At 46.1% G+C, this 20,301-nt stretch overlaps 1 protein-coding gene across 8 annotated transcripts in view; it reads left to right on the top strand.

Moving 5' to 3' along the window:
* Positions 1 to 20,301, top strand: part of NLGN3 (neuroligin 3) — a 251,437-nt gene that overhangs the window by 182,009 nt on the left and 49,127 nt on the right. For 7 of the 8 annotated variants that reach the window (XM_075323970.1, XM_075323975.1, XM_075323976.1 and 4 more), the window contains one exon: positions 10,593 to 11,201. The exons of the other annotated variant lie outside the window; for it this stretch is intronic. In XM_075323970.1, the coding sequence (XP_075180085.1) occupies positions 10,763 to 11,201 (439 nt within the window). In that variant the 5' untranslated portion in view covers positions 10,593 to 10,762. The remainder of the gene's footprint in view (positions 1 to 10,592; positions 11,202 to 20,301) is intronic. 8 annotated transcript variants of the gene reach the window in all.

Here is a 20,301-nt window from a genome sequence, read left to right on the forward strand (position 1 = left end):
GGTCGTATGACTGAGTCCATGGAGCGCACATCTGCGCCCCCACACGCTGCTCTCTGATGGTGGAAAATCGGCATCATTTTCAATTTAGTCATAGATGTAAATGGAGAAGAGAACAGGATGGGTCACATTTATCACAAGTGTGTCATGTTAGTTGGTAACCGCTTGATTTATTGTCATATGTTGTGATATATTTAGTAATGCATTTGCCACCTATGGCAATTCCATCACAAAATATATCGCTGCCATTGACATTCACTTACTGAAAGTATGTCCCTTTTCGCCAGGGTCTGTGTGGAGTAGATGTGCAATTATTTTTCCTTTTTGTGACATCATAATTTTGTCTAGACATTTTCTAAAGTGCCGAACTTACCGCAAATTGCAAGTAAGCCGGGCAAAGCACTGGTAAATTAGATGCATGCTATTCATACCAAAAAGGTGCAAGCAGCAACACAATGAGGCAAATAGGATAGTAAACGCTTCTAATGCGGGTCGAGATCTGTGCAAGACGGATAATATTTACAATGCTGATTAAGCTTTTATGTAGGATTCTAACAGCGGAGCATTGTGAATTGTTCAAAAGCGGAGTTTCTTCTTTGGCGAAAGCAAGAATCCGCCGGGAGACAGCAGATTATATAGAACGTGACCTGCACAAGATTATCATGATGTTAGTAAACACCTTGAATGTTGTATAATTTACATTTATTAAAGAGACGGTACAAAGGGCAGAGACAAATATGTCTTAGAAGAATCGAGAACAGTCCGCGATGATACACAATAGCATTATAAAGATCCAGCTGATGCCCTTTAGTTATACATGTAGACGGCATCCGGACATACATAAGGTATTTAATGTTATGCACAAATGAGCAATGAATAGCATTTTTTAGCAGTAGTTATAGTGTATGCTAAAAGCGAGCAAAGCTAGCATTTTTCAATAGTAGTAGGTGCTACAAGCAAAGACCAAGATTTTTTAGAAATATAGGTTAAACAAAGTTAAAGGGAATCTGTCAGGTGCAATATGCAGTGAGAACCACGAGCAGTCCTGGGTGTATATTGCTAATCCCTGCCCTTGTCCTTCTATACACTAGCATAGATAAAGAGATCTTTAGAAAAAATATTTGTAAAGATCTTATATCATATGCTAATATGCTAATGAGTGTGGGGACTAGTCTCAATTGCATTGCTTCCCTTGCTAGTCCGCTCCATTAGCATGTAAGCACGCCCCTGTGGTCATAACATGCTAATGAATACACAGCGTCAGAGGATTATTTCACACACCTCTCCGCTGCCATCGCCGCCCAACGCTGGATTTCAGTTCAGTGCGCATGACCCCGGAGTTTCGGCTATGCGTACTATGAAGCCGGGTGTATGCATCCCGGCTTCATTCTGAAGTAGTACGCAGGACCGAAAGTCCGGGGTCATGATCCGAAATCCAGCGTCTGGTGGCAATAACAGCGGAGAGGTGAGTGAGATCATCCTCTGGCGCTGCGCATTCATTAGCATGTTAGCACACCCACATGCTAATGGAGCCGACTAGCAAGAGAAGTACCGCCCTTGGTACTAGTCCCCACGCTCATTAGCATACAATAAAAGATCTTTAGAAATTCTTTTTCTAAAGATCATTTTTATCTATGCTAGTGTATACAGGGACAGTTAGGCAGGGATTAGCAATATGCACCCAGGACTGCTCGTGGTTCTGGGTACATATTGCACCTGACACGTTCCCTTTAAACACCTGCGCTTCTGGATAAATAATAATGATTTTATTGTCAACGCATTTCAAAGCCAAAACAGGCTTCTTTTTCAGGACAAACTGTATTGAATATGATTTGTTCTGAAGAAGTCTGTTTTGGTTTTGAAACACGTTGACAATAAAATCATTAATTTATCTGGATTTCTTCATTATTCCTACGGCAGCGCTGGAAATTTAACCCTCTCTGTTTAAGCTACATTTGGAATTCCATGCTCCCTGACTTTCCATTGTTCCTTTTGTCAGTATTCATTGGTATAGGTAGCTTTCCTGCTGGATTCATCTCTCCCTTTTGGACCCAGAAGGAGTTTGACTTCCACCCAGCTGTTAATTATCAGTATTTCCTTGGTGTTTAAATACCCCTTCCTTTCTTTGGACTGTGCTGGGGATATGTTTAGTTCCTTCAAGCCAAAGTTGCAAGTAGGTGATTTGTACTCATCTGTGGTATCATTGCTGAAAGCACTGCGGGACCTCTGAGTCTTCTAATGATAAGTTGTTCATACATTTTGTCAGGGCCAGGCGGTCGGGCAGACCCAGGAGGTGGATCCACTGGTCCGAACTCTAAGATGGTGGTAAGGAGTCCGGTAGCTGAAGCACTATGGGCAGCAGAACAGTCCGTGCAAGTGTGTAACGGAGAAGTCCCTGGGACCACAGAGTCACAGATGGTAGTCCGGGTGACGTAGTTCAGGTTCGGAAGCCGAGATGAGGTCAGGCGGGGTCCGGAACCTTTGGAGCGAGATGACGGGTCACCGCAGGGATCCGAGATGGTACGGACTGTCAGATGGCAGACGGACAGCGTGCGGGGTTCGGGATTCAGCAGGACCGGATGCCGAGGCAGGATCAGCTCTAGAAGAGAGATACGTGAGTATGGCAAGGAGACACAAGGAGACCTGACTCCTAGCTTGGAAAACACGAAGATCAGGCCCCGCCCCCTTGGACAATAAACCCTTATATACCCTGTACCTGTTTAGCTTCATTTCCTGTTAATGGACGCTGGCCCTTTAAGAAAGGGTCAGTGACCGCGCGCGCGCCCTAATGCGCATGCGCGCCGCCCGGGTGCCAGAAGCCAGGGAAGGAAGCTGAGGGGAGGACGCAGGGGAGCCGGCCAGGGCCTGGGAAGCCGTCAGACGCCGGGATCGGAGGCCAGGGAACCTGGGAAGGACGGGCACCGGAGGCTGGGGAGCGGGGAGCGTGGCAGGTGAGTCGGGGAGCGGGGCTGAGGACCCGGGGAGCGGAGCAGAGGACCCGGGGAGGGGAGCCGAGGACCCGGGGAGCGTGACAGTACCCCCCCCCCACGCCCCCCTCCCCGCAACCGGGACATGAAGGCACGGATCAGAGGAGTGCCCACGTTCTCCCTGGGCTCCCAGGACCTATCCTCAGGACCATACCCCTCCCAGTCCACCAGGAAGAACTGTCGGCCTCGAACAGTCTTCATGGCCACAATATCCCTTACCGCATAGATGTCGTCCTCGGCAATAGGAGGAGGAGCCGGACTGGCAGCAGAGGAGAAGGGACCAAGGAAAACCGGCTTGAGCAGAGAGACGTGGAAGGAGTTGGGAATCCGCATCGTGGCCGGAAGCCTCAGTTTGTAGGAGACCTCATTGATCTTGCTGAGGACCTTAAACGGCCCGATGTAGCGAGGACCCAGCTTGTAGGAAGGTATCTTCAATCGGATGTACTGGGAAGCAAGCCAGACCAGGTCACCAGGAGAGAAACACGGAGGGTCCAGGCGCCTCTTGTCGGCGTGTTTCTTCATCCGCTGGGAAGCGCGCCCAAGGGACGCCTTGACAGAGTCCCAAATGGTAGCGAAGTCACGGGCTACAGTATCAGCAGCAGGGACATCCGAAGACGGGGTATAGGCAACGGGACGGAGGGCTGAAGTCCGTAAACGACATGGAAGGGAGACTTGGAGGACGACTCACTGATGTGGTGGTTATGGGAGAATTCAGCCCAAGGCAGAAGCGTGGACCAGTCGTCGTGATGGGCGTTGACATAGTGACGTAAGAAGGAGGTCAAGATCTGATTGACCCTCTCCACTTGGCCATTAGACTGAGGATGGTAAGCAGAAGAAAAGTCCAGAGTCACTCCCAGATGTTTGCAGAGCGCCCTCCAGAAGCGGGAGGTGAACTGAGTTCCCCTGTCGGACACGATGTGGGATGGAAAGCCATGCAAGCGGAAGATGTGTTGTATATAGGCTTCCGCGAGTTCCTGAGCAGAGGGCAGTCCGGCCATAGGGACGAAGTGAGCTATTTTGGAGAACCGATCCACCACGACCCATATGACTGTGTGCCCGGAGGATAATGGCAAGTCCGTAATAAAGTCCATCGCTATGTGTTGCCATGGAACTGAGGGTATAGGCAGAGGCAGAAGACGGCCATATGGCAGGTGCTTGGGCGTCTTGTTCCTGGCACAAGAGGAGCAGGCAGAGACAAAAGCAGCGACGTCCGTGCGAAGGGATGGCCACCAGTAATGGCGTACAATCGCACCCCATGTTCTCTTCTGACCTGCATGACCGGCTGTTTTTGAGGCATGACCCCAGTGTAAGACTTTTTACCTGTCGGTCTCGGAGACATAGGTCTTCCCGGGCGGTATCTGGGCCAGGGTGACAGGAGCTACCGGAATAATCTTGCTAGGAGAGATGATAGGTTGGGTACTCTCTTCCTCCTGCTCCTTGGGCATGAGAGACCTAGACAGGGCATCAGCGCGTACATTCTTGTCCGCGGGTCGGAAATGGAGCTGGAAATCAAACCTGGCAAAGAATAAGGACCACCTGGCTTGCCGTGGGTTCAGTCGCTGAGCGGACCGCAGGTATTCCAGGTTCTTGTGGTCCGTGTAGATAATCACGGGGTACACTGCTCCTTCCAGGAGGTAGCGCCACTCCTCCAGAGCCAGTTTGACCGCCAATAGTTCTCGGTCACCGATGGTGTAATTACGTTCAGGCGCTGAGAAGCTCTTGGAGAAGAAACCGCAAGTCACCATCTTCCCGGAGGAGGACTTCTGCATGAGCACTGCTCCGGCTCCTGAGGAGGAGGCATCCACCTCCAAGGTGAACTGGCGGTTTAACTCCGGTCGGTGGAGTACAGGAGAGGAGGCAAATGCTCGCTTCAGAGAGCAAAACGCGGCGTCGGCCGCAGGTGACCAGTCCTTTGGATTAGCCTCCTTCTTGGTCAAGGCGGAGAGAGGAGCAGTCAGGGCAGAGAAGTGAGGGACAAACTGGCGGTAGTAGTTGGCGAATCCCAGGAACCGTTGGATTGCCTTCAGTCCAGAAGGGGGAGGCCAGTTGAGAATGGAGGAGACCTTCTGTGGATCCATCTGCAGCCCTGTACCCGAGATGATGTATCCCAGGAAAGGGAGAGAAGACTGCTCAAAGACACACTTCTCATATTTGGCGTAGAGACGATTCTCTCTCAGTCTCTGTAGAACCAGCCGTACGTTCTCTCTGTGGGTCTGGAGGTCCGGAGAGAAGACAAGGATGTCATCCAGATAAACTACTACACAGATGTAGAGGAGGTCCCGGAAAATGTCGTTCACCAATTCTTGGAATACGGCAGGAGCGTTACACAGACCGAAGGGCATTATGCAGTATTCATAGTGCCCATCGCGAGTATTAAACGCGGTCTTCCATTCGTCCCCAGAGCGGATACGAACTAGGTTGTAGGCACCCCGAAGATCCAGTTTGGTGAACACACGGGCTCCTCTGAGCCGGTCGAACAATTCGGGGATGAGCGGCAGGGGGTACTTGTTTTTTATGGTGATCTGATTCAAACCCCGGTAGTCAATGCATGGGCGTAGGTCACCCTCTTTCTTCTTAACGAAGAAGAAGCCTGCTCCCGCAGGAGAGGAGGATCTCCGGATGAATCCCTTTGCCAGGCTTTCTGTGATGTAGGTAGACATGGCCCTGGTTTCGGCTGGAGACAACGGATATATCCGTCCTCGAGGTGGTGTTGTTCCTGGGAGCAGGTCGATGGCGCAATCGTAGGGACGGTGAGGCGGAAGTACCTCAGACTCCTTCTTGTCAAAAACGTCTGCGAAGGACCAATAGGCCGAGGGCAGTTCCGGTAGGTTCTCTGGAACCGGAGGTCGTCGGATGGGTTGTATAGACTTCAGACACCTCTCATGACAGGCGGAGCCCCATCGGGTGATTTCGCCAGTACCCCAGCTGACTGATGGTTCGTGTGTCCGCAACCAGGGAAGTCCCAGCAGGATTTGATGGGACATGTGTGGAAGGACGTAGAGAGCGATGTTCTCGGTGTGCAGGGCACCGATACGCAGTTCGACCGGCCTGGTGACCCAGGAGATGGTATCAGCGAGGGGTCTCCCATCCACAGAGGCAATCACTAGGGGCTTATCGAGTAGAGTAACAGGCAACTGGTACTTGTCCACCGTGGCCTGCTGGATGAAATTGCCTGCTGCTCCAGAGTCGAGGTATGCCTCAGCCGTGAAGCGCGTCTCTCCCGCTGACACTTGCACGGTCCACATAACCGGGTCTGAGAGAGTCCCAGCACCTAGGGTGGCCTCTCCTACCAACCCTAGGCTTTGGAGTTTCCCGGCCTCTCTGGACAGGAGCGTAGCAGGTGTGTGCCCTATCCGCAGTAAAAGCAGAGACCCTTGGCGAGCCGCTCTGCTCGACGTTGTTCAGACCGCCGTACTCGGTCAATCTGCATGGGCTCGTGGACGGGAATCCCCTCTGTTGATGACTGAGGTACGGAGGACTTCCGTGGAGGAGAGGAATGCCGTACCGGACGTCTCTCACGAGATAGCTCTTTGGAGCGTTCCTGAAAACGAATGTCCACTCGAGTTGCTAGGGCAATCAGGGCATCTAGGGTGGAGGGCACGTCACGACCCGCCAACTCGTCTTTGATGCGGCTCGAGAGTCCTTCCCAGAAGGCGGCTGTTAGGGCCTCATTATTCCACCCGAGTTCTGAAGCCAAAGTGCGGAAACGGATGGCATATTGGCCTACCGTCAGTGTTCCTTGACGCAGGCGGAGAAGGGATGAAGCAGACGCAGAGGCGCGTCCCGGCTCGTCGAAGGTGCTGCGAAAGGCCTGCAGGAACTCTTGAAGGTCCTTGGTCATAGGGTCCTCCTTCTCCCACAAGGGATTCATCCACGCCAGTGCCTCGCCCTCTAGGTGAGACATGATGAAGGCGACCTTGGCTTGGTCGGAGGCAAACAAATGTGGCAGCTGCGTGAAATGAAGGGAGCATTGGTTTATGAAGCCCCTGCAGGTCTTGGGATCTCCGGCATAACGAGGTGGTGAAGCCAAACGGAGTCGGGAAGCATCCGAAGAGGCTGCCACGGGTGCGGGAGCCGTGGATTGACTAGTGGAGGCCCGGAATGTTGAAGGCGTAACTGCCGCTTGTAACGTGTACAGGCGGGTGTCCACGGAAGTCATAAAGTCCAACATGCGGGTCTGGACTTCACGCTGGCGTTGGAGTTCCTCTTGCAAGGCCGCTAGTGCTGCAGCGGGATCCATGGCCTGATCTTACTGTCAGGGCCAGGCGGTCGGGCAGACCCAGGAGGTGGATCCACTGGTCCGAACTCTAAGATGGTGGTAAGGAGTCCGGTAGCTGAAGCACTATGGGCAGCAGAACAGTCCGTGCAAGTGTGTAACGGAGAAGTCCCTGGGACCACGGAGTCACAGATGGTAGTCCGGGTGACGTAGTTCAGGTTCGGAAGCCGAGATGAGGTCAGGCGGGGTCCGGAACCTTTGGAGCGAGATGACGGGTCACCGCAGGGATCCGAGATGGTACGGACTGTCAGATGGCAGACGGACAGCGTGCGGGGTTCGGGATTCAGCAGGACCGGATGCCGAGGCAGGATCAGCTCTAGAAGAGAGATACGTGAGTATGGCAAGGAGACACAAGGAGACCTGACTCCTAGCTTGGAAAACACGAAGATCAGGCCCCGCCCCCTTGGACAATAAACCCTTATATACCCTGTACCTGTTTAGCTTCATTTCCTGTTAATGGACGCTGGCCCTTTAAGAAAGGGTCAGTGACCGCGCGCGCGCCCTAATGCGCATGCGCGCCGCCCGGGTGCCAGAAGCCAGGGAAGGAAGCTGAGGGGAGGACGCAGGGGAGCCGGCCAGGGCCTGGGAAGCCGTCAGACGCCGGGATCGGAGGCCAGGGAACCTGGGAAGGACGGGCACCGGAGGCTGGGGAGCGGGGAGCGTGGCAGGTGAGTCGGGGAGCGGGGCTGAGGACCCGGGGAGCGGAGCAGAGGACCCGGGGAGGGGAGCCGAGGACCCGGGGAGCGTGACACATTTCCTCCCATGTGTCCTCCTTGTATCTTTTATAGTTGTTTTGTGGGGTTGATGAAGGTCTCACCCATCCGTTCCCTATTTAGGGTCCAGCACTAGGGATAACTAGGGTCAGGTATCCAGCTAAGCACTAAGGGGAGGAACCTATCTAGGGTGGTGAGGGACCCCAGGGACCAAAAGTTGGTTCTGTTAGGGGTCACCATCCTCCCTCTTCCTAGACACAGGGTTTCCCTTTCCTTTCGCCATGCGCTTGGTACTTCCCCGTACCTAGGGTGACAACAGTCCAGCTGTTTTCCAACATTAGTAGAGATTTTCAGCACAGGTTTTTGGTTCATGGGATATGATACAATGGGATGTAATTCCAATTTCTCATAGAATAACCATTTAATAAAATACACAAGAGAAAAAGAGCACTTCAAATGGCCAAAATACTTCTCCCATTTAGGACACATTGTTTTAGTAAATATTTGTGCTCCCCATGAGATATGTTTCGGATTATATTTTCTTGTAACTTTATGTTGTGCCGATTCTCTGTTATTCCTCCTAGGAATTTATGAATACATTGATGACTGGCCATTACTATTCCCCTCGTCTGATTAGTCTGTCGCACACTGTGAGAACACTCCAACCAGCAACACCCATTTGTCAGTTTATAAACTTGTAATAGGAAGAACCGGAACAACACAGAGTTGACTACTTTTAAAAGTGTTATAAAGTTTCCTCTATTTTGCAATATATAGTAGTCATAAAAATATAATTCCTGGTCCATGAAGGGGAAAATAACAAGGAACGAAAATTAGCAAATCTGATTTATTTTCTTTAAATTTCCAAATTTTATTAACTATAGAGCTAAGGTCCAATATCCATTCGATATTCAAGAGGGTTTCAAAGCTCAGAGGTTTACACACCTATACATGGTATATATTTTATGCAGTCTTCTGGAGATTGCGGAGGTGACTCCCTTTTATAGTATACTAGCATTGTGTTGTCATGCTGTGTAATATACATCTAGGAGGTTTCTATGGCGTGAAGATTTGCTTTTATTTTGAAAGATTTATTTGAGACAGGTTAGTGTAATAATGTATGTTTTCTATTACATTTACAGTGATCTGGTAATATCAGTAATATAGATATCTGTAAAGAAAAGTTGACATGATGAAAAGGGGTTTAGATTGAGCCCCAACGGGGACAATGATGATGTGCGTAAAGCGCTGTGAAATATGATGGTGATATATACATATATATACATATATATATATATATATATATATATATATATATATATATATACAGTACAGATCAAACACTTGGACACACCTTCTCATCTCTAGAACAATAGAACAACTGTTAAGAGGAGACTTTGTGCAGCAGGCCTTCATGGTAAAATAGCTGCTAGGAAACCACTGCTAAGGACAGGCAACAAGCAGAAGAGACTTGTTTGGGCTAAAGAACATAAGGAATGGACATTAGACTAGTGGAAATCTGTGCTTTGGTCTGATGAGTCCAAATTTGAGATCTTTGGATCCAACCACCGTGTCTTTGTAGAAAAGGTGAACGGATGGACTCTACATGGCTGGTTCCCACCGTGAAGAATGGAGGAGGAGGTGTGATGGTGTGGGGATGCCTTGCTGGTGACACTCTTGGGGATTTATTCAAAATTGAAGGCATACAGAATCAGCATGGCTACCACAGCATCTTGCAGCGGCATGCTATTCCATCCGGTTTGCGTTTAGTTGGACCATCATTTATTTTTCAACAGGACAATGACCCCAAACAAACCTCTAGGCTGTGTAAGGGCTATTTGACTAAGAAGGAGAGTGATGGAGTGCTACACCAGATGAATTGGTCTCCACAGTCACCAGACCTGAACCCAATCAAGATGGTTTGGGGTGAGCTGGACCGCAGAGTGAAGGCAAAAGGGCCAACAAGTGCTAAGCATCTCTGGGAACTCCTTCAATACTGTTGGAAAACCAATTCCGGTGACTACCTCTTGAAGCTCATCAAGAGAATGCCAAGAGTTTGCAAAGTAGTAATGAAAGCAAAAGGTGGCAACTTTGAAGAACCTAGAATATAAGACATATTTTCAGTTGTTTTACACTTTTTTAAGTATTTCATTCCACATATTTTAATTCATAGTTTTGATGCCTTAAATGTAAATATACAATTTTCAGATTCCTGAAAATAAAGAAAACTCATTGAATGAGAATGTGTGTCCAAACGTTTGGTCTGCACTGTAATATATATATATATATATATATATATATATATGTATATATATATATATATATATATATATATATATATATATATATTAAATTTGGGTTCTGCATAGGCTCAAAGGAAATAGAAAATGGCTCCAACCTAGCATCATGAGCAAGTAAAACCTTCAGTTTGAGTCTCCATCCATCTGATTGCCCATTCGGATACCTTGAAAAAGCATAAGATGAATAACTTGTTGAAATCCCGGGGGTTTATGAACTATTGCATGTTTGCAGCAATCATTAGTAGTATGGGTTTGATAGAGTTTGACTTTAATATGGCCGTTCTCCTTTGCATTCTGACCATATCTCTTCTGTTTGCAGGTCTTGTGGATGCTGGCTCTGCCGCCTGTCTTGCTGCTTGTCTGTCGTGGCCTTAGACTTTGGAATACAGGATGTGACTGACGTGACCTGTTTGGGGGACCTTGAATTCTCGAACCCCCTTACCCCAGTGGTGCTTACATTCTGGATGCTAGGACTGTACTGTTCATACCATGCATGTGGTTGGGCTTGGTGTGGCCCCTGGGAAGCTGAGTCTGGCCCTGTGGGTTCTGAGTGTGACTGCTCGTGTGCTCTCCACTCATGCACAGGTATATTCGCAGACTGTGAACACACACTACGGCAAGCTGCGTGGCATGCGAGTGTCTTTGCCGAACGATATCTTAGGCCCTGTGGATCAGTACCTGGGGGTGCCTTACGCTGCACCTCCTGTGGGAGAGAAACGTTTCCTCCCCCCAGAGCCGCCCCCTTCTTGGTCTGGAATACGAAACGCCACACACTTCTCACCCGTGTGCCCCCAGAATATACAGAATGCAGTACCAGACATCATGATGCCCATCTGGTTCACCTCCAACCTGGATACTGTGACCGGATACCTTCAAGAACAAAGCGAGGATTGCTTATATCTGAACATATATGTTCCTACAGAGGATGGTGAGTACCGAGGGGTGCGGTAAGATCCCCTCACCAAACCTGGGATCCAAGCTGGTCTGCGTGTAGTCCCTCCAGTGTTATGTCCACAGCATGGAGGGGGGAGTGTGCCTGCTGCATGCCATGTGTCAGCAACCAGTGCTGTCTGCTACTCATGCTTCAGCACTGTCTCTTCTCCCATCATCCAGTCAGTATTTATTTTAAATCCTCCTCAGATCGGATTACTTCTTCTATTCTTTAACCTGTGCCCTTTTATAGGGAGAGGGTATTTTCCCGTCTGCTTCCCACATGTCTTTTTGTTTTTTTCTAACATCACCATACGACTTCATTGCTGAACATTTCCGATTACAACACTGTAACAATCCCTTTTTCACAATTTTGTAACTTTCTTTCATGTGTAAAATCTCATCTTATTATTGCTACATTTCCATTCTCCAGTGCGAGGTTTTTATTAGATGATAGGCTCTTTTCACACTAGCAGTTCTCTGTGTGTATTTTTAGCCGGCACAATAGCATTGCCTGGTATACCAGTGTAAGCAGCAAAGCAGAAAAACCTTTATTTTTTCTATTATATTCAATGGTGCCTTGTTTAGATCTGTCAAGAAATATTCCTAAGAAATGTTGGAAGCCATGGGATTAGTGTGAACAGAACCTTAAACCTGTCATCCAGCTTTTTTTGTGTTTGCTCCTGGTTCTCCTATTTTAATTATGTTTTGCTGATTCCAGCTCCTCAGCATTTGCATATTTGACAGTCTCCCTTAGGCTATGTGCACACGCTGCGTTTTTTTGACGCTGCGTTTTTGTGCGTTTTTGGCCGCTAAAAACGCACAAAAACGCACCTGCGTCGAAAAAACGCGGCAAAAAACGCATGCGTTTTGCCGCGATTTGGTGCGTTTTTTTGCTGCGTTTTGCTGCGTTTTTGCTCACTGCGTCCTTATGCGTTTTTTATCAGTGAACAAAAAAAAAAAGGTCTGATGTCATTTCCTTCTTCAATGTGTTCTTCATTCTCCACTAGTGTATGCAGAAGAGCAGACAGCTGCAGAACTACAAGGCTCAGCATCCTCGATCCAATAGTGTATGCAGGACAGCAGACAGCAGCTGTCGAACTACAAGGCTCAGCATCCTCCATCCAATAGTGTATGCAGGAGAGCAGACAGCATCTGTCGAACTACAAGGCTCAGCATCCTCCTTCCAGGACTGTATGCAGGATTTCTTTGCCCCCCAAAAAAAAAAAATGACGTGGGCTTCGCCATATTTTTGTATGCTAGCCGGGTACAGCAGGCAGGTACGGGCTGCCCCCAACTGCCTATTTGTACCCGGCTGGGAACCAAAAATATAGGGAAGCCCTTTTTTTTTTAAATTATTTCATGAATTTCATGAAATAATTTAAAAAAAAAATGACGTGAGCTTCGCCCCATTTTTGAGTCCAGCCGGGTACAACTAGGCAGCTGGGGATTGGAATCCACAGTGCAGGGTGCCCATGCTTTCTGGGCACCCCCGCTGTGAATTGCAGTCCCGCAGCCACCCCAGAAAATGGCGCTTTCATAGAAGCGCCATCTTCTGGCGCTGTATCCAACTCTTCCGGCTGCCCTGATGCCGGGTGGCTAGCCAGGTAATAATGGAGTTAGGGCTAGCTGTATATTATCAGCTAGCCCTAAGCCCGAAATTCATGGTGTCACGCCAATATTAGACATGGCCACCATGAATTTCTAGTAAAGATAAAAAAAAAACACAACACAGAAAAATATTTTTATTAGAAATAAAACACAACACAATTAGTGACTCCATCTTTATTGAAATAAACCCCCCTCCGCAGTAATCCTGGGTCAGGGTCCCGCGCCGTCCAATCAGGATCCAATATCATCTGATCGGTTTGCTGGAAGGCATACCGATCAGATGATGTGTCAGGATCAAGTGCCTGAATCCCATCACACATCAGCTGATTGTATAAAAGCCGAGTATACAATCAGCAGATGCATCAGTAGAAAAAAAAAAAAAAAATAATACTCACTTATGTGCTGAATTACCGGCAGCTCCTGGAGCGATGGGGCGGGAGTCTGATCCTGTCCGATCGCTGCAGCAGCTGCCGGTGATCAGCTGATGAAGTCTCCTGACGCATCCGCTGATACCGGCCGGGCGCCCGCGTCAGCCCGAGACTCGATCAGCTGATGCGTCAGGTGACTGCATCAGGTGATCCATCGCCAGGTCCTGCAAGCAAGGTCCTGCCCCGGGGAGACTGCACACAGCCGGAGCGGGAGCGGCGATACCGTGACAGGAGCTGGGAGCGGGCATGGCACCGCGAGGCTGCAGACAGGTGAGTATAACTTTTTTTTTTTTTTTTCTACTGTTAACTTTTGTTTTCGCAGCCGCTTCCACCTCCTGCCTGTACATGGCGCCGCACGGCAGCATACATGCACAGGACGGGAGATGGACGCGGCGGTGACGGTACCGGGAGGATTCATGCTTCTGTCTATACTGACAGAAGGAATCCTCTTCCTGTACACGTCACTTTACTACCCACCTCCTGCGCTTATAGCTGCGTTTTTGGTCTTAGAAACGCACCAAAACGCAGCTATTTGCGTTTCTCATTGCGTCTTTCAACATCCCATTGAACTCAATGGATGAAAAGCGCAGTGAAAAACGCGGGAATAATTGACATGCTGCGTTTTTGTGGTCACCACAAAAACGCAGCTGAAAAAAAAACGCTGTGTGGGGACAGCAAAAATGAAAACTCATAGACTTTGCTGGGGAAGCAAAGTCATGCAGTTTTGAGGCCAAAAACGCACCCGAAAAACGCGCAAAAACGCCGAGAAAAACGCACCGTGTGCACATAGCCTTACTGTAACCAATGTGGCCCAGAGGTATATCATCAGCCTCCGCTATTAGTCACTCCGTTGAGTTCTTACATTTCAGTGACTTTCCATTTTTGTTGTACCGCTCATCCCCACGATCGTTCCTGTCAGTCATCAGCATGTCATCCTCCCTACAAGCACCTGGATACAATTTCTACCAGTCTATGTTTAGCATCCACATGTATTCACATTGACAAAGGTATACTTTTATTAAAGGGCTGTTGTACCCCATAATAGTAGGGATATCTAAGATAAAACATTCAGACACCATGTATACATGTGTGGTCGCTGATTCCAGTCGGGAATATGTTGCAGAACTGCATCCTATTAGATTTCTTTATAAAATTGTAACAACATGGTGGCAATACCTTATTTTAATTTATTTCCGTTACTCTTTTTCTGCATTTTGGGTGCTGGATTTCTGCGGAATTAACTTATTCTTTAACACTCGTTTTAATTTTCCATTTTTTATTGTTGTTTTTTGTTTGTATTTCATTTTGAAATGGTTTTACATTCTATCGGTCTTTTCATGGTTTCCCAAAATGTTAGTGCTTTTTGCTTAGTTTCCCAGTAGGAGATATTGTTTAAAGAGGACCAACCACCAGTATTTTCCTATATAAACTAAAGCCGGTGTTATGCTGGCACTATAATTCTGATTCTATACATATCTTTAGTTGTGAGATCGGATGTATACTTTCTGAAATACAGGCAAGTAAAGTTTGTGAAATGCACTGTTATTTGATTGATAGCAGCTACAGAATATCTAATAGGTGGGTCGGGTTTTGCTAGTTATTCCCGCCCCTGTCTGTCTGCCTGTCCTTCCTGCCCTTGTCTCTGTTATTACAGGGGGAGGAAGGAGGGAGGAAGGACAGACAGGCAGTAGGGGTGGGAATAACTAGCAAAACCCAACCCACCTATTAGATATTCTGTAGCTGCTATCAATCAAATAACAGTGCATTTCACAAATTTTACTTGCCTATGTTTCATAAAGTATACATCCGATCTCACAACTAAAGGTATGTTTAGAATCCGCATCCTAGAACAAGTATAGCACTGGCTTTAGTTTATATATGAAAATCCTGGTGGATGGCCCTCTTTAAAGCACCAGTTTTTTAGTTTCTTTTTACATCATTGCAGTATGTGCACATGACCTCTTTTTCAGGCGGTTTCTGCCAGGAAGCTGCCTTAAAAAGTGATGCAAAGCTTCTGCAGAAAGTGAGCATAATGTACCGCAATGTAAAAACGAGAGCACATGTTCAGTTCTTTGATACGTATTTTAACCATTTCAGGGTTTGGAAACCGAGAAGCGGTTAAAAGCAGTAGCATGTTAATTCTCTGGGCCGCTTCCGATAGAAACCACTCGCTAGCTAAAATTTATACCATAGTAAAAAGTGGCCACAAAAATTATCTCAGAACCATCTACAAATCCGCTTTATGTAAAAGCTAACAGGCTTTTTCCTGAAGCGGCTTTGCATAGGAATACTTTGGCAGGCGCATCGGCATCTTAAAGACGTCTTGTGCATATACCCTTAAAGGGGTTTCCTAAGACTTTCAAAACTTGCGAGACCATCATAAAAAAAGAAATAAGTGTTACTTACCTTTCTGATTCCTCGCACTTCCAGTGCAGCCTGTCCTTTGCTGGGATCAGAAGTGACAGTCTGTTCATCACTCATCAGACTGCTGCAGACAATCAGTGGCCTCTGCAGTCAGGTGACTAATGGATGTGATGCCATCGCCAGCAGAGCGGCGGATCAGTCTCTGTGAATAGGTAAGTGACACTTATTTGTTTATTTTATAACGATCACTTTTTATTCTAGCAAGTATTGGAAACCAATTAAAATGGCACATATAATAATAATAATAATAATAATAATAATAATAAATAATAACAATAACATAGTATATTATCCATTTCAAACCTAAATAAGTATTTGTAAAAATATGTGAATAGAATTTTCACAGAGAATATTTTGTACTGTTTGGCCTGATGAGGATATTTAAATTAAAAGTGAAAGTGACCGCTGAAGTCACTATGAGGCTCTGCAAGCAAGTAACAACGCAGCCAATCTGCTGCAAGGTAATGACCCTGATTTAGGCTTAGGAGTGATGGCAATATCGGGTGTTTAGCCTGTCACTTCTGTCTACCATCAAAGTCATCTGAATCACTTAGCACCAGAGGCTAATAGAAATAAACCTCTAGTAACATGTTAGACTGAATGATGGCTCATTGCATTATATCAGAATAACACACTATGTATCATTAAAAATAGTCATTTTATTTTTAAAAATATCACAACACAAAATTTGCCTCAAGATTGTTAAAACCATTAAAACTTAAAAAAAAAAGCCTAAAAGATAAGATTCTAGTACGGAAAGATAAACTCTGAAGGCGTCATTGCCTCACCTATTGCAAGACTTCCAGTGTCCATTCTGCTGAACATTTAGTTGATATTGTCACTGATGAAATCTATGTTTTCTCTAATCATGAAACCGTAATGATAGTTTCAATACCAGACTATCATACAGGATTTTTTGTTCTTATAACATCTATTTTCTTTCTTCAATCTTAGGTCTTGTCCATTTCTTTCCCCATTGACCTTCCATCCAACTTGTTTGAATTGGTTTCATCATGTATATAATGACGTTATCATTACTTTTTACTACCGTCATCAATGCTTGATTGTACCTTACATCAGTTTTAAGCGGAAGTATCACTTTTAATGTTGTTTTTTAGCAATTGGAAAAAGGATGCCCTATTGTTTATCGTTCATAATGACTGCGTCACATAGTGTCTTGTGATTTCTTCAGACTCTTTCATTCTCATTGAAATGGACTGTAACCCAGTTATTACGTCAATCACCAAAGAAAGGAATAACAAAAACCTGAGATTTGATACTTCCACTTCAGACTGTGGGAACCGACCCAGTGTTTTTCCTGTGCTCCTAAACCATATACCCGCAGTTTACGCTTTTATTTGCTTTTCTATCTGTCAAAGTTTTTCTAAAAGACTAATTGATTTTTATATTGGATGATATATGATTGCTATATTATGTTAATAATTTAATTTTGTTCAAGCTCTCATTTTCGTGTTTGAAGCCTTTTTTGATTATTTTATGTCTGTTTTCCTCCATTTTAATTAGTCATCTCTCCAATCACATTTTTTAAATGGATGTTTCCAATTCACATTTGCTCCTTTAATGATTGAAGTCGTTTTCCATGATTGCCCTAGCATTTCATTTTTTACCTTCGATTCAGTATAGTTTTAGGTCTACATTACAATTTATACCTTTTACTGTCATTTCTTTCCCACTTATTTTTAAAGGAGCGCTAAACAAATCAAAGCAAAACATTCAAAAAACAGCTTGTCTCAAGAGGCTTCTACTTAATGTCCCCTCATCTGTCCTGTGCCAGTGCATCTGTATTATTTTGTGAAAAGTGAATGGTTAGGCCATGTTCACACACTACATCTTTTAGGCTATGTGCGCACTTACCGGATTTTGCCGCGAATTTTTTGCGGATTTGCTGCATGTTTCGCTGCAGAAAATGTTCTTAACATCTCTGCAGTGAATCACCAGCAAAACCTATGGGCAAAAAAAATCCTGTGCGCACTAGGCGGAATTTGACAGCTGCATGTTTTGCTGCGGGATTCCCGCAGCAAAAACAATTGCATGTCACTTCTTTTCCGCACGTCGCTGCGGGATTTCACTCCATTGACTCCAATGTTAATCGTGAAATCCCGCAGGGAATAACGCAGGCAGCAAATTCTGTGCGGTTCACTGCGTTTTCCTGCGTTATTCCCTGCGGTATTTCGCGGTTTACCTCCGGTAATGTACATTCACTTGTCTGCGGTTTTGCAGGGAAGTGATGTCATTACAGGAAGAGGAAGCAAAGCAGAGAGTAAACACACACACAGATCACACACACACACAGACATCACAGACATAGAACACAGACACAGACACATAGAACACACATAGAAAGAAAACGGAAATATAGAAAACAAAGAACGTGGGCTCCGCTGCATATTTACCGTCCAGCCGAGGTAAGCACACAGCGGCGGCCCGGTATTCTCAGGCTGGGGAGGGAGAGGGGCAGGGTTAATGTCCCCCGCCTCACTCCCCCTCCCGCAGCCGAGAATATCAGCCGCAGCTGCCCCGGCACTGTCGCATGCATTATGCGGCAGTACCGGCGTGTCCCCGGCTCTTCCTGCTGCCGTGTAGCAGTGGCTGTCAGGGTAATACAGGGGGTTAATGGTGGTGGATCACCGCCATTAACTCCAGGCTTGATCTTGGCAGCGTCTATGTGACAGCTGACATGATCAACCCGTAAGTAAAGTGAATAAAACACACAGAAAAATCCTTTATTTTAAATAAAACAAACAAGCCTCGTTCACCATTTTATTAACCCCTCCCGAAACAAAGCTCCGGCGTAATCCACAGCTCCGGCGTAATCCACAGGTCCTACGCTGCTTACATCCAGCCGCAACTGTCACAGACACAGCGCTGAATGAAAGCAGCAGACAGCAGAGGTAATTACCGGTCATTTCCCACGGCCGGTAATGTGAACTCACTGCCGACCGTGGGAAATGCAGCGATCTTTCCTCTATCTATCTGTCTATCTATCTATCCCTCTATCTGTCTGTCTGTCTGTCTATCTATCTGTCTGTCTATCTATCTATCTATCTATCCCTCTATCTATTCTTCTGTCTCTTTATCTATCTATCTCAGAGTGAAATTACTTTTTTTTTTCAATGTGCTTTATTGCATTGAATGCAATAAAGCACATCCCAACCCGCACGCGGCAAAACCGTGGCAATACCGCGAACAATACCGCGGTAAAACCGCAGCAAACCGCATGCGGTTTTCGGGTGCGGTTTGCCGCGGTTTTTTACCGTGGGTGCGGTAATCTTTGAATACCTGCGGAATTTTCTTGAGAAAATTCCATTTTCCAGTGCGCACATAGCCTTACTGCGTTTTTGGTGCATTTTTGAGGCCACAAAGATGCACCTAAGTGCATGCGTTTCCTTCTCCCAGAAAAGTCTGAGATTTTGATTTTGCTGTCTACACATTGGGCATCTTTTGTTGGCTGCATCTTGACTGCGTTTTTGAAGATGCAGCATGTCCATTTTTCTTGCGTTTTTCCAGCGTTCTTGAGCCCTTCCAGTCAATAGATTTGACTTAAAAAACGCACTCGGCAAAATGCGGTAAAAACACATGCTTTTTTGTGCGTTTTTACTGCGGGTGCATTATTTCTGGCCAAAAATGCTGTATCTTTGTGGTCAAGAAAAGATACAGTGTGTGAACATAGCCTTACGGGAAACCTTCCTCTGCGCTATATCAGTGACCATCAATCATGTGCACCTAGCACAAAGCCTCTACTCCAAAAAATGGAGGAGACCATTTTTTTTTCTACAACATACCAAATTGTTTGCTTCTAAGCCTGTAAAAGTCCTGCAGATTGACATATGTGATTTATGATTGTGCGGTGTTTTTCACTAATTTCAGGGTTTAGTGCTCCTTTAATTAATTCTTGTATTTGTCCTGGTATTTTTCCCTTTAGTATTTCTTTGTGCTATTATCATCCTACATGAATATTAGATGATGTCCCACTGTTTCATGCTCAGGTATTGTTATGATTTGCTTTCTCACAATAAGGGTGATCATTTATCTCTGACATTTTAATGATATTTCCATACCATTTTTAACTTCTTAATTAACCTTCATCTTGACCTGTTATGTGACTCTCATCGCACCGCCTCTCTCCAGCCCTGACTCTTCTTGTTTAGTTGCCTACCGCTGTTTTGTCTCGTATCATTTTCCACTGTTGCTGCACATAGATGGCCATATATCTATTAATTCATTTTAGAAATCACCATTTGAGCTACTCCATATTCCTTTTGTGCCTTTTCTTACCTATATGGTAGCATCCATTTTGACTTTCTTTTTCCTTTGTTGCTTTCACTTATGAACATTTTGGAGTAAACCTTTCCATTCATTCATCTTATTCTTATTTCCAAGTCCCCATGCCATCATCTATGAAATATTTTGTTTGTGTTCATGACCTTATTTCTCCTTTTGTCTTAATTCTATTTGAGCTTCTTTGCTTGGCTGCCCTGTTCTCATAATTACCTTCTACCTGGTTCTTCTCTTCCCAAGCCCATTATGTTTGATCCTTTATTCATTTGGTCTTGACCAAACGCCTGCTTTTTATTGTTTACTCCCATTCTCTGATCACCTAGACTCTGCTTCACT

Source organism: Anomaloglossus baeobatrachus, chromosome 9 (genome assembly GCF_048569485.1).
Source record: "Anomaloglossus baeobatrachus isolate aAnoBae1 chromosome 9, aAnoBae1.hap1, whole genome shotgun sequence".
In the NCBI taxonomy this organism is placed as follows: domain Eukaryota; kingdom Metazoa; phylum Chordata; class Amphibia; order Anura; family Aromobatidae; genus Anomaloglossus; species Anomaloglossus baeobatrachus.